The 21,120-nt window shown below is 53.5% G+C and overlaps 7 protein-coding genes across 7 annotated transcripts; 5 read left to right on the forward strand and 2 right to left on the reverse strand.

The window, feature by feature from the left end:
- Positions 1-866: 866 nt before the first annotated feature.
- PG986_001765 (Glucose-6-phosphate 1-epimerase) lies at positions 867-1,951 on the forward strand (the record flags this gene model as incomplete). The annotated part of the gene is made up of 2 exons (XM_066837987.1): positions 867-1,124; positions 1,262-1,951. 2 exons carry the CDS (start codon positions 867-869, stop codon positions 1,949-1,951), a joined length of 948 nt encoding a protein of 315 aa, XP_066706880.1.
- A 462-nt stretch (positions 1,952-2,413) lies between these two features.
- PG986_001766 (uncharacterized protein) lies at positions 2,414-2,872 on the reverse strand (the record flags this gene model as incomplete). Its single annotated transcript, XM_066837988.1, has 2 exons — positions 2,414-2,512; positions 2,600-2,872. 2 exons carry the CDS (start codon positions 2,870-2,872, stop codon positions 2,414-2,416), a joined length of 372 nt encoding a protein of 123 aa, XP_066706881.1.
- An 819-nt stretch (positions 2,873-3,691) lies between these two features.
- Positions 3,692-5,119, forward strand: PG986_001767 (Phospho-2-dehydro-3-deoxyheptonate aldolase; the record flags this gene model as incomplete). The annotated part of the gene is made up of 1 exon (XM_066837989.1): positions 3,692-5,119. One exon carries the CDS (start codon positions 3,692-3,694, stop codon positions 5,117-5,119), a length of 1,428 nt encoding a protein of 475 aa, XP_066706882.1.
- An 890-nt stretch (positions 5,120-6,009) lies between these two features.
- On the reverse strand, positions 6,010-11,669 carry PG986_001768 (uncharacterized protein; the record flags this gene model as incomplete). The annotated part of the gene is given in 5 exon segments (XM_066837990.1): positions 6,010-6,692; positions 6,760-7,707; positions 7,725-8,580; positions 8,630-9,441; positions 9,455-11,669. The coding sequence occupies 5 exon segments, from the start codon at positions 11,667-11,669 to the stop codon at positions 6,010-6,012; spliced, it is 5,514 nt and encodes a 1,837-aa protein (XP_066706883.1).
- Positions 11,670-13,052: 1,383 nt separating this feature from the next.
- PG986_001769 (guanine nucleotide exchange factor synembryn domain-containing protein) lies at positions 13,053-14,794 on the forward strand (the record flags this gene model as incomplete). The annotated part of the gene is made up of 5 exons (XM_066837991.1): positions 13,053-13,212; positions 13,265-13,339; positions 13,395-13,471; positions 13,526-14,631; positions 14,689-14,794. 5 exons carry the CDS (start codon positions 13,053-13,055, stop codon positions 14,792-14,794), a joined length of 1,524 nt encoding a protein of 507 aa, XP_066706884.1.
- Positions 14,795-15,772: 978 nt separating this feature from the next.
- Positions 15,773-16,972, forward strand: PG986_001770 (chromo domain-like protein; the record flags this gene model as incomplete). Its single annotated transcript, XM_066837992.1, has 4 exons — positions 15,773-15,849; positions 15,904-16,016; positions 16,088-16,653; positions 16,709-16,972. 4 exons carry the CDS (start codon positions 15,773-15,775, stop codon positions 16,970-16,972), a joined length of 1,020 nt encoding a protein of 339 aa, XP_066706885.1.
- Positions 16,973-17,677: 705 nt separating this feature from the next.
- PG986_001771 (polyketide synthase) lies at positions 17,678-18,807 on the forward strand (the record flags this gene model as incomplete). Its single annotated transcript, XM_066837993.1, has 2 exons — positions 17,678-18,283; positions 18,544-18,807. 2 exons carry the CDS (start codon positions 17,678-17,680, stop codon positions 18,805-18,807), a joined length of 870 nt encoding a protein of 289 aa, XP_066706886.1.
- Between the last annotated feature and the right edge of the window lie 2,313 nt (positions 18,808-21,120).

Genomic DNA, 21,120 nt, shown 5'->3' on the forward strand with positions numbered 1-21,120 from the left:
CATGGTCGTTGAGGTTGAGGACCGTCCGACCGGAGCACCCACACCCACACTCACACCCTTCCTACCCCCCCTGGCTGCAGATGGACGATGTACATTGCAGCAACCTGAAACATGAAGCAGAAGCTTCGTTGGCCGCACTGGACATGCTCGCTTATACAGCCTTGGCCATGATGCAATCCGACGCGTTCACATGAGAGAAGGTGAGGACGAGGAGAGGAGGCAAGAAGGTAATACATCAATGCATACCCCGCCACTAACCGTAGGTCTGCTGCGCTACGGAGTATGCGCTACGGAGCATTCGTAGGTAGCGTAGGTAGGTCGGTACTTTAGCTATTCTGGATGGCTTGCTGGGCGAGGTGCAACACCTGTTTCACCCTCTTTGCAACTGAGACACCGTTTCTTGGTCGGCTTGGTCTGTTCTACCTACAGCGCGACTTAACCTGAAGCAAGGATCTCTCCCCGAATTCCATCCAAGAATATGTAAGTACCTACCTATCCTTTTTCCACCGTCCCCCCCCTCTCTCTCTCTGAGTCTCTGTCCGCCTTTCCATCTGACAGTTCGATACCACCTCCCAAGCCAAGGCAACCCCGCAGTCGCCGGACAGGTACCCCACCAAACATCCATCGCAACCTAGCCTCCAGCACAAAGAAAGGCCCTTGTCCCCGTCCCGTCCGTCCCTCTGCCTGTCCGCCCGCCCGCCTACCTGCCTGTTCATCATTCAATCGTTTGCTCGAATAAATTGGACTGCATTTTCAGCTCACATCAACGCTCACCGGAAGCCCCTTTTCCGACCTTTGGCCCTTCCACGCCGCTCAATCAAGACCCCAACTGCCCCGACCACCAGCCAGCTCAGCTACCTGCAACAATGGTTGACCGTCCCAACAAGCCCCAGGCGCTGGCGACCACGCCTGGCTTGCCCCCACAGGCCCAAGTCAACATCACGCACGACAACTCTCGCGTCAGCGCTGTGCTGCCCTCGGGAGAGTGCATCGAGGTTCTGCTTCACGGCGCCACGGTCACCAGCTGGAAAGATCGTGCCGGCAACGAGCGTCTCTGGCTCAGCGAGGCCGCCAAGCTCGATGGCTCTAAAGCTGTGAGAGGCGGTATCCCCCTGGTCTTCCCTGTACGTACCTGGCCCTCCCCCTTGCTCTACCTGGTAATCTTTGTAATAGGCGGGAGAAATATCATATTTTTTCTTCTTCTGTTTTATATATATGCAAACAACATGTGACTAATCGATCTTACCTTCTCCCGCCGCAGGTCTTCGGCACAGCGCCCGACCACGAGCCCACGTCCAAGCTTCCGCAGCACGGGTTTGCCCGCAACTCCCGATGGGATTTCCTGGGCAAGTCGACGACCGAGTCTTCCGGCCAGACCGATGCCTCGGTCAAGCTCGACTTTGGCCTTAGCACGGCCACGATTGACGATGAGGCCAAGAAGCTCTGGCCCTTTTCCTTCTCCCTCATATATAGTGTCACCCTGACGCCGGATGCTCTCCGAACTGGCATTGTCATCACCAACGACGGCGATCAGCCCTTTGAGTTCCAGACCCTGCTGCACACATATTTCCGCATTGGTGACATCACCAAGGTCAAGATCTCGGGGCTCGAAGAGTCTGCCTACATCGACAAGGTGGACGGCGCCAAGGAAAAGCAACAGACTGGAGATGTCACCATCGCCGGCGAGGTGGACCGCGTGTACCACCCCGCCTCGCCAGAGACGCCTGTCGTTGTATCGGAAAGCGGCGAGGCCAAGTTCAGCATTGTCCGCGACAACCTGGGCGATGTCGTTGTTTGGAACCCCTGGGTCGAGAAGGCACAGGGCATGGGCGACTTTGAGCCCAAGGATGGCTACCGAAACATGATCTGTGTTGAGGCTGGTGCGGTCAAGGCCTGGACGAAACTGGAGGCCGGTGACGCATACGAGGGTGGTCAAATCATCTCGGTCTGACGGGGCAAACCCCATGGAAAAGCTATGATGTGATAGCAATGGATCCGGGCTTCTTGCCTGGAACAAAATACAGGGCAGGAGGAAGGACCGAACCGAGTCTTTCTTTTGAGGAAGAGGAATTTCCTATCGAAGATGGGACCCATGGTCAGGGACAACAATCTTCGACTCATTGAGCTTTACGTTGTATTTCAGCAAGCAGGACTCTTTGGCCATTTACGGCTGACCAACAAGAAGTGGAACTCGTGAGCAAAAATCAAATCAAATAATGTTCCGAGATACCCCGTATCTAGTTCGTACTGCACCTGCCGGAGCTCGATAGGTTGAACCAGTGTATATCTATTGGGTATTGTCGTTTGGTTTGACACATGTTTTGTAAATCCAGTACAAGGCAAGAAAGAGGAACGCCGCCACATGCAGTCATAAGATCTTGATCCCTAGCTCGTAGTCTTGAGCCTGTCTTCATTACACCGCTATGGAAGCCTTCATAGCCTTGACTGCATCGCCGTCGTGCGCTTTGAGCAGCTCTGTCGCCTTGGGCTTCGTGAGATCGAGCTGGTCCACCTGCAAAGCAAGACATAGTAATTAGCATGCTAGAAAGGCAGAGAAAGGGGGACAAGAGGCAGGTAGGCATTCCATCCAAGAACGTACCAATAGAGTGACGTCGGCAGCGTCGACCTTGACCTTTTTCTGGACGGCGGCGGCGGACTTGTTGGCCTCGCCGCCGAGGCTCTGCATGGCCTTGGAGGCGGCTTCCTGGTCGACGGCGGTGCTGCCGTTGGCGTCGTCGGCGCCGTTGGAGCCCATGCTGGCCATGGCGGCGGCGGCCTTGCGGTCCTCGGCGGACTTGGCGGCTTGGACCTCGTCTTCGACGTCGCCGGTGGTGGCGCCCTCGTGCAGGTTGGGGGGCTGGTGCTCGGCCATTTTGGGGGTGGTGTGTGTATAAGAAGGGGTTGGTTTTGTCGTATTGCGATTGATACTGCTGTAGGTTGCCTAGCACTGCACTCGGTAGATTGTTGGAATGTCTGATGCGTAGCTGTAGGTTAGCAAGTTAGGTAGTATGCCATTTGATGACAGCTCTGGAGCTTGACTGCAGCTTCGGGCGGGCGGGCGGGGGCACAGGCTAGCGACGACAGGCTAGCAAAGGCAGACAAGGGCGCGCTTGTTACGGTACGATACGTGCCTTTCGTCTTTTTAGTACCGTACATTAGTGCGCTACCAACATGGAAGCCAACAAAACAAGCCGCCCAAAATTTCAAGCCCACCCAGGCCACCCCTACCAATTGCCAATTAACCTAACGTACCAATTGGAACTACCCTGAACTACCCCTCCATCCACCACCCCTCGTCCGTCGTAGCGGTCAAATCAGTGCCTGTTTGGGTCGGCGGGGACCAACTGACGTTATTATTCCGGAACAGCGGGCGCGGACTAGCATCGGACTCATTCCAGATGACGGTCGACGGTTTGACTCATCCTCCAGTTTTCTTGTTCCTGCTGCTCTCTTTCCAATTCCTCCTTCGGGGAGAGCAAGAAGAGGGCGAAAAAAAAGTATATCTTGAGCACTGTCTCAGCACAGCACAGTCACACTTCGAATTCATACCAGCAAACTATCTTCCGTCTGGTACGACATTGTCAACTCGACCTCAGCCCACCCCCGTGTTACATAAAAGGTGCCCAGGGCACATCCCAAATCTCAACCTCAATTTCAACAATCGACTCACAGAACTCTGGACGACGACGAGATGAGTGCAACAAACGACACCAACCATGCCAATGGCGATGGTCCCGCCCCCGCCTGGTCACCCAGTTCCTGGAGGTCCAAGCCCGTCAAGCAATGCCCAGAGTACCCAGATCTGAAGGCGTTGCGCAAGGCCACCGCCGAGCTTGAGCAGCTCCCTCCCATCGTCCACCCTCACGAGATCAACAAGCTCAAGGAGAACCTGAAAGATGTCGCCCAGGGCAAGGCTTTCTTGCTGCAGGGAGGTGACTGTGCCGAGCTCTTCGACTACTGCCGCCAGGGCGCCATCGAGTCCAAGATCAAGCTGCTGCTGCAGATGAGTCTGGTCCTCATCTGGGGCGCCAACAAGAGGGTCGTCCGCATTGGCCGCATGGCCGGCCAGTACGCCAAGCCCCGCTCGAGCCCCATGGAGACGGTCGACGGGAAGCAGGTCCCTTCGTTCCGCGGTGATATCCTGAACGGCTACCATCTGGATGAGCGAGAGCTCGACCCCCAGCGGCTGGTCAAGGCTTACAACCACTCGGCCGCGACCCTCAACTACGTCAGAGCCGCCCTGGCCTCGGGCATTGCCGACCTGCACCGGCCCCTTAACTGGGGGCTGGGTCACGTCAAGGACCCCGAACTCAAGGCCAAGTACTCGGAAGCCGTGCGCTTCCTCACCGACATGATCCGCTTCAGCCACACCATCGGCGCCGACAAGAGCTCCGAGATCTCCACCGTCGATCTCTTCTCCAGCCACGAGGGCCTGCTGCTCGAGTACGAGGAGAGCCTGACCCGGCTGATGGAGAACCCGGCCTACGCCATCCCCGGCGAGGAGACCCGCATGGAGTACTACGACACCTCGGCCCACTTCATCTGGATCGGTGACCGCACGCGCCAGATCGACCACGCCCACGTCGAGTTCTTCCGCGGCATCGCCAACCCCATCGGCATCAAGGTGGGGCCCACCACGCCCGTCTCGGACCTGCTGGAGCTGCTCCGCACCCTGAACCCGAGCCGCGAGGTCGGCAAGATCACCCTCATCACCCGCTACGGCGCCGACAAGGTGCGCGAGCTCCTGCCCAACCACATCCGCGCCGTTGAGGGCAGCGAGTACAAGGGCTGCGTCATCTGGCAGTGCGACCCCATGCACGGCAACACGCGCTCGACGGGCTCGGGCGTCAAGACGCGCCGCTTCAACGACATCTTCTCGGAGCTGCAGGAGACCCTCCAGGTCCACCAGGAGGAGGGCAGCTACCTCGGCGGCGTCCACCTCGAGCTCACGGGCGACGCCGTCACCGAGTGCGTCGGCGGCAGCGAGGGGCTCGACGAGGACGACCTCTCGACCAACTACACGAGCTTCTGCGACCCCCGCCTCAACGAGAAGCAGGCCCTCGAGCTCACCTTCCTCGTCGCGGACCACTTCCGGAGCGCGCGCGCGGATCTGAAATAGCGAAAGGAAAGGGGGAGGGGGCAAAACCAAAACCGAACACGATTACTAGTACAGAGGACTCTGTAACGTTGCTGCTTGTGCGTTGTGAAGAAAAGGAGAAGATGTAAGGAGGGCCAAAAAGGGGGAAATGTTTGCTTTGGAGTTACGGCGTATATGGGTTACCCAAAAGTTAGTTGGACAAATTAACATTGATGAAATATCCGCAGACGAGTGTATGGGGACAGTTACAGCACAACAGTAGAGACATTCATCCAACTCGTTGAGCACTGTACATACATACAACGGTCTTGATGTGCCGGCAACTTTCTACGTGATGTGTTATTCCATGGCTTTAATGCATGAATCGGGGATTAGGGGTGAAGCATAAGGCAACACAGCTCGCTCACACTTTGAAGGTTTGTAAAAGAATCAGAGTATCTCTATTTGGGGCTCGCTGAGGATGATAATGCCTGAACCTACAACGCCTTGCCCGTATGGTAATGAATCTATGTCGTTTATTTTTCCAGCACAATGGACTGTTGGCCTGCCAATTCCCCCTTTCCTCGAGAAATTATGTATGATTCTCCGGGCGAGCTGGGCCAGCTCTGTACCACATGTTCTCATCCAGGGCGGTCCTCCTTAATCCCGTGTGACATCCATCATCCTGTATCACCGTCGTTAGGCCCGTCCGTCCCTTTTCTTTCCCTATTGTTTCATCCGGCTGCGTCTCATCGCTGTCCGTCATCCCTTTCCGTCCACATCGTTCTTACATCCTAACATATAATGAGAATTGAAAAAGACGCAGCATATGGTAGCATGTAAAAGTAAACTTCATGCGTGCTATTATTTCCTCTCCCCCCGCCCCAAGTGCTTGTCGCTGCAGGGGTGAAGTAGGGTATTTTTTAATGGTATCATCGTCTCGGCGGATGGCTGTGAAGCCCTCGCCCTCTGCTCTCCGCAATGTAGAGCTCCCTCTTGATGTCGTAAAACATGTCTTCGATCCTGCTGACCTCGTCCCTCGACAGGGCCGCGGTGCTCAGCTCCACGAGTCCTCCCCTGAGCGCCGTCATGATCCTCTCCATCGACGATTTCGTCGGTGAGGGGATCGCCTCGGGGCTCTCCGCTGGTCCTTCGCTGGACATCAAGGGTGGTTCCTCGGTGGTAGCTCTGCGCATCATTTCCGACGATTCTGATGCAACTGAAACATCATCATCCTCATCCTCATCCTCTTCTTCGTCCTCTTCGTCCTCTACGTCTTCCTCATCCTCCACCATATCTTCTTCCTCATCTTCCGTCTCCTCCTCCTGCTCCATATCCTCCAGCATGGTCACATCAGCAAGGTCTGCTAAAGCGGTTCTGGCTTCACCGCCTTTGTTGTCCTCGAACGAATCGTTGGTAGTGGTTTCAGCCCCTTCGCTTTGAGACGCCTCCTGGACGATCTGTAGGTGGATCGCCTCGCTGTCATCAACAAGCGCGTCGGCGGCCGGTGAAGAGGCATCTGTGTCCATTTCCTCATGGTCGTGCTCGGAAGATGCGTGCGACGAGTCGGAAGGTTGTTCTACGCCAGAAATCTCGGACGGCTCCAACGACTTGTCTAGGCCACAGGTCAGATGATGATGCTATTGCGGGTTTCACTGGGCGAGGTAGGTGGTGGTGCTTACTGTCGTTGACTGGCAGAAGCTGGCTGTCAGGCACCGCCTCGTGGTCCGAATCGACATCGTTGCGGTGCCTGCGCTTTTTGCTGCCAGACTCCTGGGGACCTTCCTGGGAGCTTTCCTGGGGCCTCTTTCGTTTCTTTTGGGCTGTACCATCAGATGCCTGGGAGCTGTCGGGTTCGACTGGTGTAGAGGCAATGACAGATGATGTTTCTTCAGACCGTGCCTTATTCCTTGTCGACCGGCGACGTGTCTGTCCAGTTACAGTGTTCACAGTGATGCACTCCTTTGCAGGAGATCTTTTCTTTTGGTCAGTCTTTTCCGCCGGTTCTGTGCCATCCTTCGTCGGAGCATCGCATTTCCTCGAGTCGAGCTCAACGACAAGACGCAACATGCTACGCTCGTCCACGTCACTGGCTTCGAATGAACAATCAGCGACAGGCTGAGACGCGGCTTTATCCGGTTGCGGCTTCGTCCTGGCTTGGGATCGCAGGTTCCGAGGTGAATCGTTGGGGCTACTAAGAGCATCAACATACACGTCGTTGTCAGATCGCGGAGTTCCCTGGTCTTTCTGGGCTCTTGGATGGATCGGAGTTGCTGGGTCCTTGATAGCTGATGTTTCGGCAGCCACTGGGAGAAAAGATTCAATCCTGGATAGATCCTGCTCGAGATCTGGCATGGTAGTCTCTCCTTCGACATCAGCATCCTCGATCTCTTCCTCTGCCACTTCTTCAGCGGCGCCCTCGCCCATTTTCACGTCAACATCCTCTGCTGTTGGCTCCATCATTTCTCCCTCTGCCAATGCTTCCTTGGATGGTTCATGTGACATTGGCACGACCGATCTAGAGTGTTGGGATGCTGATTGCCGATTTCGCGAAGGGGATTCGGAGATGGGCGATGAGGGTGGCCAATCATCCAGAATGATGCTACTGCTAGACTGAGGCTTGCTGAGTTCTGGTATTAAGGGGTACCGTCGGGGTTCGGGGGTGAAGAAGGCACATCGTCCGTCATCTCTTGATCATTGTAGATAAAGGCAGCCTGGCCGCGTCGGGGTGTAGGCGTCAAAGAAACGTAATCCTCAATCCTGCGGTGAGATTTGGGAGTCGACCTTTTCTCGGGCGAAGGAGTGGGTGTTGTAGAGTTGACCATCGACAGTCGCGTCGATCTACGCTGTTCAACGCTCGATTTGATCTCTGGAAAGAGTGCGGCATTATCCCGCTGTCGATCTCTGACTTCTCTCTGGCGCTCGGTCAACACTTGAGACTCGGCGTTATTGTGCGTAGGCGAGGATGACGCAATGGCAGCGAACTGAATTTGGGAGTCGTCATGTCTCAGGCGAGGAGTCATGCTCTTCCTAGCAGACCCTACCCGCGCCACTCCAGGCGTACTGTTCAGGTTGCGCTCTGCTGGAAGCGTCAGCTGGACAGACCCGGGTGTTGAACGCCTAGATGTTGGCTTTTTCATCTGCGGCGTGCCATTGCGCGAACTCCTGGGTGGTTGTTTCATAGAAGTAGAATCACCTTCCTGGGAATCTATGAAAGATGGCGGTTGCCCACTTGCTTCGTTGCTTGAGTCGTCTAAGCCGGGAAGCACGATATCAACGTAAGGTCGCAGCGAAAGTAGCACTGCCTTTAGTTTATCGGGGTATTGGATGTTGTTGCTCTGCTCAAACGCGCTGTTCCACATCACGGTAGCGGTACTGACGATATGCTTGTGCTTGCTCTCGAAGGCTGAGCATAGCAATGGCTCAATAGTGTCTAGTTGAATTTCCTCGAGGCTGTCTGCCTGGGCGAAGGTATTGCAAACACGACTCCACAGTTGCTTGACCTATGCAACATTAGCTTGGCCCCTTTAATGTGTTATTTGTAAGACTTACCGCTTCAGACAGAGTGATTGACTGTCGACTATTGTATATTTCATCTGTGTCGCGAATCCAGGCCCCGATGCCGTTCTGGATAATGACTAGTGCCTTCAACGCCAACTCCTGGTTGCATCGCAGTAGGAAACCGGACATGTTTTCCAAGAGCGAGCATATAGCCATACTTATCGCATCATCGTAGTGCTTATATGTTACCTCAAGGAGATGGTTCACGAGCCTGTATAAGCTGTCAAAGGGATCGTGAGAGACGGATCTCGAGCCTCCCGCTGAGGTGCCCCAAAGTCGGCGTCGGGCAGCTTCAAGAGCCTGGCGATCTCGCGGGTGCTTTGCGTTTGATATCAATTCCGAGCCAACTTTCAATAAAGTTGGGTCGAGTGTGGCGTCATGCTGAGCAGTTATTATCTCCGTGGCGCATTTGGCTATAGGTTCGACAATCGAGATGGCGCAGCCTGCTTCACCAACGTCGGCTGCGACGCGGACAAAAAGGTTCTGGAACAAGAACTGCCAGTATTCCCAGGGCAGGTTTGGAGTCGACCTGATACCCCGTTCCAAATGCCTGACAATCTCGCGGTACTCATGGCCAATTGGAGGCTGATCGCTAGAACTTGAAGACGAATGGCTCGCTTGACTGTTATCTAGACTCTTGGAAAAGGTATCAGAAATCGCTAGCCAGGGGCCAAAAGGAATGAGCGTCTCCATAGGAACAAGTTGCATCAGTTCCTGGGCGAGGTCAACCTTTGCCCGTGAAGATTTGTTGGACACGGTGGACAAGAAAGGCGCAAGTACTCTTTGTATGAGAGTTGCCAAGTCTTGACCGTCAACGGTGTTTGGTGGGAGTGTGGAAAGGATAGAGAATAGGTGGTGTAGTGGGGTCCGTGTCTGCCCTTGGCCCTTCGTAGGTCGGTGGGAGGGGAGTGGCAACAGGGACAAACGTATTCTGGTTGCCCATCGAAAGCTGCCTCTCGGTGAATGGGAGTAGCCCAAGAGCATCAATCATTGTACCGATGTAGATGCTGGTGGCTTCAAAGAAGGTGGTAGATTTAGAATCGGTATCATCTGCCTTTTCTATACCACGGGACCAGACTTTGAGCAGTAAGGTGAAAGAGTGGGCTAGGAAGATCGCCGTGTCCGTAGATACCTTGACCTCCTTGCTCGCGGCAGAGGCCACGGCGCCAACGAGGGCCCTCCAAAGCTTCGCGGTGTCGGACTCGGGTCTCGCCAACTCGAAATAGGCCTTGGACAGTATTTGCTCCACAACTCCGAACACCCGAGAAGCATTATGCCTTACCCATTTCGCATCAAGGGCAGGCAAATCCTCTGGCTTGACCAAGGGGTCCACCCAGACGTGGTCTTCCTTCCATAGTCTAGGCGTACTCGAGTCAAAGAGACCCGTGAGAATAAGGGTAGCTTGAGATGTATGATCATGCAAAGTCCCACTTGCTTTCTCCGCCTCGGGGACGATCATGCGCTGGAAGAGCGGCCGAACACAAGCATCCCAGAAGGTGTCGAGGTGGGCAGTGCTGGTATTCGGCTTGAATGCATAATAGTAAAGGTTGCAAATGCTACCAAAGACAACCTTACGCAATTCTGAACTCTGCTTCCCAGTAGATCTGCGCTTCAACTGACTTAGGAATGGTTGGCATATGGTAGCGATCGTTTTGGCAAACGACTGGTCGTTGAGCTGTAGTGCATAGACGAGACGGTTCCAGGCGTAGTTAGCCTCCAATTTTGTTTGGAAGTCACTGCTATTGAAGCAGCTCTGAATGATCTCCAACCACGGGCCAAAGAATTCCCAGCGGTCCACCGGGCATCTCATCAGGAGTATAACGACACTCCATATCTGGGGCACTGCTGTAGAGTCGGACTTCTCTCTCAGCATTGCCCTGAGACGGCCAACGTACAGTTCGATGTACTTCGTCTCGTCGACTAACATCTGTAGGATTTCCATTACCCGCCTTGAGAATTGCTTCTCCTTGGCGATGGTAAAGCTAGCCTCCAGACCCAAGACAATGGCAGCGCCACGAATTTCCTTCATGTTGCTAAGCATGTCCTCAAACAAGTCAAGCAGCCAGTCGGAATGTGAGATCATGTGCATCTTCGATTGTTTGATGAGACGTCGATAGATGAAGAGTCGAGACTGGATGATGCTCTTGCCCTTGACCCGATCCTCAATGGTATGAAGAGAGGATACCAATCTCCCTACGCGGTCGGCAGTCATAACCTTGGGGGAGAAGTCCTGGTAGGCCACCACCTGCATAAGGTGGCGAGTCACATCTTTAGGAGCCGAAGCATCTTCGAAAGATCGAATGCAGTGGTCGATGATGAAGACGCCAAAATCGTTTGATAAGGTGGAAGCAATGGCAGGATAGAACATGAAGGTGCTGAGGAGCATCAGCGCATGGTTGACGAGCGACGAGTCCAAGGATCCTTCGGAAGTCTTGGCCGTAATGTCTCGCTGTATGAACTGCATGAACAAGCCCATCTTATCTTGCAGAGCAATGCGATCAGGGAGACTATTTGAGTTCTTCAAGGCTCGCACCAGCATCATGTAGGCATCGACTTTCAAGTCTCGATCGGCTCCTGCGAGCTGCTGAACAGTGGATTCCAACATCTTAACAATATCAACCGGTCTCGAGCTGCCATCCAAACCCATGGACGGGTCCAGCGGATTGGCAAGGACGGGGGCCGATGGTTTCAGAATGGATTTGATAGGCCTACCACTGGACAGAGTAGATGTTGTCGATGACGTCGATACGGGTGTCGGGTGTTGCCGTTTCGCATGGTCGACATAGGCAGGAGCTTCGCAATACTCAGGCTGGCTTGTGAAGCCAACCTTCTTGCGGTTCCGCCGCGAGGTCGGGTTGGATAAGTCGGACGAGTCTGGTGAGAAGCTGGGCGGTGTGTGTAGAGACTGGGAGCCAAAGATGTGCTTTCTCCTCGAAGTCAAGTCAGAATTGATATTCTTCTCCCTGGGTGGAGTCGGTGGTCGAGCCGGCAAAGCTTCGAGAGCATTGGGAACTATCACTTGCGGTACCATGACTACAAGCCCGCCGCTTGCTGACTTGCTCGGCCACCGCTGGATGCCCTGCTGCTGTCGACGGCGAAGTCGAATATCATGAGAAACTCGTCAATGTTCGTTCGAGCTCGGGCGGTTAGGGTCGGGGCGATCGGCAAGACCGAGATGGCACGAGAGACAGACGGGGGCAATCTTGGTAGGACAAACGCCGATTAAAGTGAGTGGGATTATTTTGGTTGTGGTTCGCTTGTTCGTGGCAAGGCAGCTGGGTATGAAATTGAGTAGGCAATCATGCCATCGGCCAGGTATAACGAGAGTCACGGCAAAGTGAGGTGGCTTTGCCTTGACAGTGCGATTCTACTAATACCCATTCGAGTAGATTGGATTTTTGAGATACGCGTTGGGCTCGCGCCGGAAGACCAGGTAACGGGCTCGCGTGACGCGTTTTCCGGTCAGCAGCACCCCTGTTAAAGTGGTTTTCCCCAGCCTTTCAGGTTCCCGACGCGCAGGCGCGTTCAAGATTCCAATTAAGCTAGGCATCTAGGGGCGACGCACGGACCAGCGACAGCACTCGTGGCGCCTCAGTAAAGGAGCGCGCTGGGCTGCTTAGATAATACCTACAGTCCTAGAATGGAAATGCGGGGCAGACCAGGGGGTGCGCGATCAGATGCTGAATCCAACATCGGCGGGGGCTTTCCCGCACCTTTGACGTTTCCAGCACCGGGCCGGATGAATCAATCTAAATCTTTTACCTACTTTGGCTTGACCCGCGTGGTACTACTACAGTACTACTTGATTCGTACATGCCCGCCTCTCTTGGGGATTAGCTGCTTTAGCGTACCTTATTCTGCTGCGTAGTAGATCAATACCGGCGCTCCTCTATTGCGGTAGGCGTTGGTGCACTAGCTGGATTTCTGGAACATACATGTACCTAGCCCCATCCGCCATCTGTTCAGTACTGCCATTCTACTTTCGCTTCTGCCGAAATACCTATCTCTTTGTTTTTTCAGTTCTGGGAGGCGTCGCTCGCTACTGGTCTCTGCAACCCAAACTACCCCAATCACCTGAGGTCTCTTTAGGTACGTCGTCGGTTGCCCCTGCACACAGCTACCGTCCTCTTCCACAGTATCCGTTTTAGCCCTGCTCCGTCCTACTTACTGCTTGTGAATCGCGATCCGTTACCCGGCTCAGGCAAGACGTGATCCCTTCTTACAACCCCTTGTCTCCATCGCGCCGCTGCATCATCCCTTTTGTGTTATCAAGCAAAATGAGTTTGGGTTTCGTTTCGAGCCATCAACTCCTTTTGACAGGCTTCACTTGAGATTCTAATTTTGAATCGTTATACTTCTGAGAGACACAGTCTCGCTCTTACATACCTCCCATGTCTAAGGTCGTATGCTGACCATGTCTCAACAGTCTTCCCAAGAGAGACCTGGCCGTCTTAAGCGACTGTTCTCTCACCAAAACGGCCCCTTTTCTAGCCTCAAATCAACATCCGACGTTAAAGAGGCTGGGATGGCACAACCCACTCCGCAGCCCGCCATGGGCAACTTGATTGGGCCAGGTCAGTCGGCTGCACATAATTCCAAACTTTCAGTCGCTAAACATTCAAACAGAAAAGCTGGCTGCGGTGACTGAATTGGTGTCAAAGTTGAGCAACGACTTAGAAGCCATCTGCCTTTTACCTGATCGTGAGTCGCTTGAGTAGTAATCGAAGCCGATTAGCTGGTTCTAACTTGCCATCAGAACGAGATGCCGCTTTGGAAGAACTCAAGATATATGGAAGAAACCCCCAGAATGCAGACCCGATCTTCACGAAAGAGGTAAAGTTGACTCGATCTCAACCCCTTGGGCATGTTACTCATTAAGCCACTCAGGGGATCGAGACACTGGCCCGGCATGCATTTCATAGCCCTTCAAGCAAGACTTCAAGAAATGCTTTGCGATGCTTATGCAATGCCATGCTGCTGAAGCCAGATACTCGCCAAATGTTTGTTGACTTGGGTTTTGAATCGAAAGCTTGCAGTCAACTCAAGAACGACAACAGGGATAATGAGTTCCTTATCTCGAGGGTTATTTTCCTCACCACTTACGACACCAATGTGGACATAGAAGCTTTGGTCGACAAGCATAACATAGCAGCTATTATCGCCAAGAATCTCGAACGACATGCTAAACGATCCACCACACCTGAGCCGCCCAGCGATGCTATGCAGGAAGTGGCCTTGGTAGAGACTCTTAAACTCCTGTTCAATATTACGCACTACTGCAAAGACAGGACTTCCTCGTTTACGCCCTGCATACCGCATATTGTCGTACTGCTGTGCCATTCCACAATCGGATCCAGCAGGCCGTTAGATCCACCTATCGGCACCCTAGTTAACGCTTTGCTCAACTTAGACCTCGGAGACAAGGATATTCAAGCAGCACTGTTCCCGCAGGAAGAGAACAATGTTCTGGCCGTCCGATTGGTTGAGCTTCTGAACCTCTCAAGAAAGTCCTATGGCAACGAAGAACTTGAGAATACTGTTACAGCTTTGGTCGGGGTTCTAAGGGCCATTCACGAGTACGCTCCGGAAGAAATGAAGGCTTGGGTTCGCGGGCAGTTATTGCCCACCGAAGCTGATCGGAACGAAGTATTGGGGCGGAGTAGCACGCTGCCATCATGGCTGCTCAGCAACTCAACCAATCCAGTCACGCCACAGTTCAGAGAAGCCATCTCCAACCTTCTGTTCGACATGTCTGATAGGGATGCGACAAAGTTTGTTGACAACGTTGGCTATGGATTCGCGTCGGGTTTCCTTTTCAACCGAAACCTCCCCATACCTCAGAATGCACAAGAAGCGTTCGCAAACGCCGGAGGCCGCGAAGTAAATCCGATCACGGGCCAGTTCCTTGACGCTGAGAAACATCCTGTGGTGCCTGAGATGGCTGAAGAAGAGAAAGAGCGCGAGGCCGAGAGGCTCTACGTCCTGTTTGAAAGGTCAGTCGCTCTTAAGACCCCCCCCCCCATTTGTTTGGTATCGCTAACAACGTGTAGACTGAGAGCTAATGGCCTGATTACTGCGGAAAACCCGGTTCGGACGGCCCAACAATCGGGTCGGTTCGAAGAGCTACCGGACGATTACGAAGAAGATGTGGACTAAAGCACATCCAAATCAAGTACATGGGCTCTAAGCCTGGAGAAGTGAACCGATGACTTTTGTTCATCGAAAGAGTGGTGGGATGCAACTACCTGGACGGCGGTTCCCAAATTTCATGTACGTAAGTCATCATCAGTGTCCTAGATGGTAATAGTACATACTCTCCACGGTACATATTATGAAGTAATTTTTACTGATGTCCATGGATTGTAAGTGGAAGTCGTAAGATACATGTACGTATGTTGAAGTAAAGAGAAGCCGTCAACTCTGGTGAAATGGGTTGCAGGACTTTTCTCAAAACTGATCCAAATTATGACCATAATAATTATTAAATATTACAGGTTGGCACTTGAACAAATTACGGTGGTCGATTATTATGAGGTACCAAAGGTATGTCAACTGGGTGTTTCAATATCTATTGTCCAGAACAAGAATCACTGGAGGGTTCTGTTTGCCAAGTTCCGCGCCTGCCAAATTTGATAACATCAAACTCGACACGCAGTGTGCCTTCAACAGTCCCTCACCCCACACACCACATGCAACATCATTGAGTCCTAAGAAACCACACTGCATTTTCCCAAAGGTTTTCCAGAGGGGAACATAATTACTTGCCGGTTGCCATCAAGAATCTGGTCAACAATTCCAGAAAGAGTGCTTCCCGTCTTTTCTCCTAACACCTACCTCTGCGACCAATCTGCTTCCCTGATCTGGAGACAAGCGCCTGCCACGATCCACAGACAAGGACGATTGAGTGCTATTTACAGCTTTAAACTCCCTTTCTCTCACAGAACCTGTCTGTTTTCATGTCTCATGTTCGTAGCCTGATCCCCCTCGGGTAAGCTGCATCTTGCTTTTCATTTCATCTTTTGGTCTTTTTCTTTTTCAATTTTTCCTCAGCAATCCATTTGGAAAAATCACAAGCTGATGGGGGCGACTATCTCAGCGCAGCAATCAACCCAGCACCAACGAGAGACCATCATCATGCCTCCGCAAGAGAACACATCCGATTCCGACGGTGGGGAGTCGCCTGTCTTTGGCCAGCGTCCCCATGGCAATGAGTAAGTTCAAGACAATGCCAATGGTCATTGCCTGTATGCTGACCCATCATACAGCTTCACAGATTCCGACGACTCTGAGGATCAGCCGCCTCTTGTTGCCACCGACCTCCCGGAGCTGTTGGATCATGATGATGATGAAACTGGAAAAAAGACTAGGAAATCCAGCCGTACGTTCATTTATTCCAATGAAATGGTTGAGTTTATCCAGTAGGTGCCTGAAGCTAATAGATCCTTCTAGTTCGCAACAGTGCTGCAACACTTCGTGGTGGACGAAAGGGACGTGGCAAGACAGATGAGAGCCCCAAGAAGTCTGTTGTTAGTCTTGGCGATGGAGAGGATGATGGCATGGACTCGGATGATTCGTATACACGTCAAGCCCACCAGATTTTAAGCCGTTTTGGAAAGAAAGCGGAGGAACCGCGCCATTCTCGCCAGAAGGGCAAACACCACGCAGAGGAGACGGCCGATGACGTTGACGAAAGCGAAACCCCCAAGTCATCAAAGAAACGCGGTCGCCCTCACAAGAGTGTCAAGACAGAAGAGTCAGCTCAGTCGGCTTCCAAGTCAACCTCCGTGTTGCCGCTGTCGGTCTCCAAGTCGGGCCAGTCGGGTCTTGGTCGTGGTCGTCCTCGCAAAAGCTCAACACCACAGTCAAGTCTTGGGCAGGGTAACGGCCCAGCCAGTTCCCCTCTGAAACGGAAGGATGCCAGTAAGGTCGGAGCCAGAAGCAGCCCACGAAGATCTGCTCGAGCTGCAGCTATTGCCGATAAGGCAGCGAAGGCTAAAGCTGCCGGAGACAATAAGGTATGTGCATCTTGCAAATATTTCCGGCTCGACTCACAGTTTCTAACAATTCCAGGCCAATGAGGCTCAGGATGCTACTCCTGCCCCTAAGTGCCGCCGCGCTACTAGTAAGAAGAGAAGCAACAGCAAGAAAGACGACGACCACAGCGGAGTCTACGTCGTAGAGGATATCGTCGGCCACAAGATTGATAAGACGGGTCAGTTGCTGTTCGAGGTCAAGTGGAAAAACTACCCCAAGTCCCAGAATACCTGGGAGCCAAGAGTCCACCTCGAGGGATGTTCCAAGACACTCAAGGATTATCTCGCACAGATCGCATGATGCGATGGGAGGCTTGGCCGGAAGATGGTTCCTGTGGACTTGAAGCGTTGCAGTCGGCCCAATTATGGGAGGGAGGATATACGAGTGGCGATCATGACTTTGAGGCATTGATTATTGCTTGCACATTTACTCGTCGTACAGAATGACGTTGATCAAAATGTCACCCGAGGAGCGCATTGAACATCGACACCATCACAGCGTTTAGAGACATTGTTGAGCTGCAAGCTCTGGTGAGGGACCGAGCGGTAGCCCTACTGCGAAATCAAGAATTTTGCCATGGATCATTTACATGTATGCGATCGTGAAAGGGTGTCGAGTGTATTCGGCAAGTATTTGGTGACATGGCCCTGATTGACGGTTGGAAGCTATCCCCTGCAGGCAGGCCAGGAATGTGTGTGTGTGTGTGTTTGTGTGTGGCGCCCAGCTAAGGCAACGCCTCACCTACGCCTGTCTGCCTGTGGCCTGAGCCGACCCTTCTAGCTGGGTTTGTAGGTACTACTTATTAAAATCCGACCCCTTGTCGCCCCGTCTCCACCTTTCCGTCACCCTGAACTTTTCTCCAATAGCTGTTCTTCTCGCGCGAAACTTTTTGCAATCTGGCAGCTCCCATTACTGCATTCATCTGGCGACGCCTTCCGAGAAGACCTCCGAGTATTCTACCGTCTTCCGAAGCATACCTAATCTAAACGCCACCAGACCGTCAAGATGGAGGCTCTCAAGACCGCATTGGAGCCCCTCAAGCCCCTTACGAACAGCCTTCCGGCCCCGATCCGCGACCTCGGCGTCTCGATCATCGGCGACACCTGCTACAAGACGTTGATTCTCGATCTCGATCCCACCGCGACCGAATGCGTTAAGCTGGCCATCTCCAAGGGCCTGGGCATCGGCATCATCGGCGCGTCCTCCATCGTCAAAGTCCCGCAGATCATCAAGCTCGTCAAGTCGCAGTCCGCCTCCGGCGTCAGCTTCCTGTCCTACCTCCTCGAGACGTCCGCCTACCTCATCTCACTGGCCTACAACGTCCGGAACGGCTTCCCGTTCAGCACCTTTGGCGAGACAGCCCTCATCCTGTGCCAGAATGTTGTCATCACCGTCCTCGTCCTCAACTACAGTGGCAGGGCAGGCATCGCCGCTCTCTTCGTCGCGGCGCTCGCCGTCAGTGTCGTCTCGCTGTTCACCGAGACCGTAATCGATGCGAACGCGCTGAGCTACCTGCAAGCCGGTGCTGGCGTTTTGGGCGTGGCAAGCAAGGTGCCCCAAATCGCTGCAATCTGGCAGCAGGGAGGTACTGGACAGCTGAGTGCTTTCACAGTAAGTCCGCGGTGTTTGTGATATGTGGTTGGGAGAAAAGCTCGTGGTAGCGAGTCTACTTCAGTCGTCCCTGCTTGCGTCTAGTCAACTACAGTGGACCCCAGGCTTGCCTACCGGGTTGTGGTTCCAGGGTTAAGTCTGCATGCTGGGGCTAGCAGGATCGCTAGGCCCGGCAAGCATTGAACCATGACGCACGGTGACCGACGATGGCCATCAACTTGTTCATGCTGTTGGTAACGAATGCTAACAGTCCTCTTTAGGTCTTCAACTACCTTGCTGGTTCGCTGTCCAGAATTTTCACCACGCTGCAGGAGGTGGACGACAAACTGATCTTGTACGGCTTCATTGCGGGTTTCGCACTGAACTGCGTCCTGGCCGCGCAGATGGTGTACTACTGGAACGCGCCATCAGCCAAGGTTCGGGGAAAGATGAAGGAAGCGCCCGTAGCTGCTGCACCTACAAGCTCTGGGTCTTCGACTGCGACCCCCAAGAGCAAGGGTCCGACAACACGTCGCCGTGGTTAATTTGCGGCTTCGTGCATAGACGTCCGAGGTCAGTCGCATGCATGTTGATCTCGAGGCTAGGTTCATTACTCTTAATACACATCACTTCCTTTTCCGCCAAGCCGTGATAGCCCTCATGACAAGTTCGCTGTTTCGGGCGAGGTTACGTAAATCATATCATTGAGAGTGGCCGAGTGCCAAAGATTGTCTTGGGTCACGGCACGGCGGTTTGCCTCCGGGCAGCCGCAGCTGGATTGCTGATCAAAGGATGTAAAGCAGCGGTCCAAAATAGGCTCTATTTCAGAGGACTTGGCGTCGAGGCACCGGAGCAATCATGTGGTGTACTGGTTACGTGACCTATCAGTCACTCGTCTCCCGATACTGTATTTGGCAACTTTATACTGCCTGCCAATCACAGCAACTCTGGGGACTCCACGGTCTGGCCAAGTGGCAGATGTATGATGGGTCTGCTCTCGACGCGTTTCTTCCAGCCTGCCAGATCAGATGATTTTGAGAGATTTTAGGCTTCCGCTGCGCGCCAAGAATTTAGATGGCGGCCCGCAGATAGCTCCTGAGCAGTGTCTTCTGAAGGCCAAGGTTAACCTTAGAGCCATCCAAGGTAATGGGATGGGGGGTTTAGGGTTGGGCACCAAAAAGAATGACCACCAAAAGCAAGGATAAGCCGAGTAATGCACTGTCCTTACCGCAAGCCTCGTCATCCATATTGGATCTTCGTGCACCCTCCTCAATAATCCACTTGCCAAGGAAGATAGGCATCTTGTGAGACCAAACGACTAATCGACAAAGACTCACAGGAAACGCCGAGTTGCCATTTCGCACATGGAGACCTTGGATCCCCGTCGTTTTGACGGGCTTTTGTCGATTCGATTCGATTCGTAGCGGGAAAGGATGTGGTTCCGGGCTATCATCATCCTATTCAGCATATACACCATTGTGTATAGGTAGAGCGGAGCGAATTATACCTGCATGATGGTCCTGTTGCTCATGTTTGTCGGTTGAACCGTATCAGTGACTGAACTCTACAAAGCCGTCCTCCATGCAGCCATGCAGACATTGATCTGCAAAACGAGCTACCGTGTATACTGACATCTAAAGGCAGCGAGCATTGTGGCCACGGTATCAGATGCTGCGTGGCCGCGGTGTGCGGGCAGGCAGCCGATACCGCCAGCCGGTTGAGATTGATTCGGCTTTTTGATGATAGCCGACTCTCACCCGGGGCTTGGCAACATTCTTCCTATCTTGGCCCGCTGCTCTTGGCTGGGATTCCGCACCACGACAGGCCCAGTAGCCGGGGAAGGATCTGGTAGGCCCACAACATTGAAGACAACTTTCATCTCCATACTTGGTTCCAGAACGTTCGTCCCTTTGCCCAGCTTGTGCGGCACGGCCACTTAGTATGTCAGGGAAGCCAGCTGGCCTATGACTGTGCAGTTTTTTTTTATATACCTGCCTAGATGGGTAGAAAGGCAAGAAAGACAGGCGTCGCGGAAGATAAGTCATCCAGGGGCATCCAGGGTCGGCGGCAGTCGGTGCAGGCCGAATGAGCAATCAGTCCACGGGCGACATCCGCTTGTGGTGTTTATCATTCCCCACTGGCGCCTGGGCGAGCTCTGATTCGACAGCGTAGGAGAGCTGTACTTGTATCATGTATGACAGCACAGCGTATCGGATCAGCTGTCCTGGTGTTGAAACGCCCCTGCATGCACGATGACTAGCGCATCTCCCTTGGAGCTAGGCTCGCCTAGTGTTGCATCTGGCGGGGACAGAGGGGACAGAGGGCACGCACGAGACCCAGGACCAGAGGACCAGACCCAGGACCCCGACTTGCAATGCCTGCAATGGCCTGCAATGGCCTGCAATGGCCTGCAATGGCCTGCAATGGCCTGCAATGCACTGCAGTGGCCTCCAGCATTGCGTCCCGCTCCCTGTCTCCCCAGCTTCCATCCCAGCTGCCTGTCCTACCTTAATAATACACACAACCTTTCTTGGCAGTCAGGCCTTACGGCAAGCGGCCTGGTCTAGCCTAGCCTTTCCCACGGGGGGTCGGGGGTCTTATTATCAAATATGGGCTAAATAAGCGGTGTCGAACGTGATATTGCGTGCGAATGGTGAAAGACTGAACAATACAAGTATCTCCTGGGTTCCCGACCTTTCCCTCGACTAGGGCTCGACGACTTGCTCTCTAAGCACCTGCCTACTTACTCTCTGCCCTACGCTCTCGACCTGCTTCGCCAGAAGAAGGTACTCGATCGACTACAAGCATCAGGTAATCTCCCATTGACCACATACTGGATCACTCCTTCTCCGCCTCAG

This window comes from Apiospora aurea, assembly GCF_038362705.1.
Source record: "Apiospora aurea strain CBS 24483 chromosome Unknown utg000001l_segment0_segment0, whole genome shotgun sequence".
NCBI classification, from domain to species: Eukaryota; Fungi; Ascomycota; class Sordariomycetes; order Amphisphaeriales; family Apiosporaceae; genus Apiospora; species Apiospora aurea.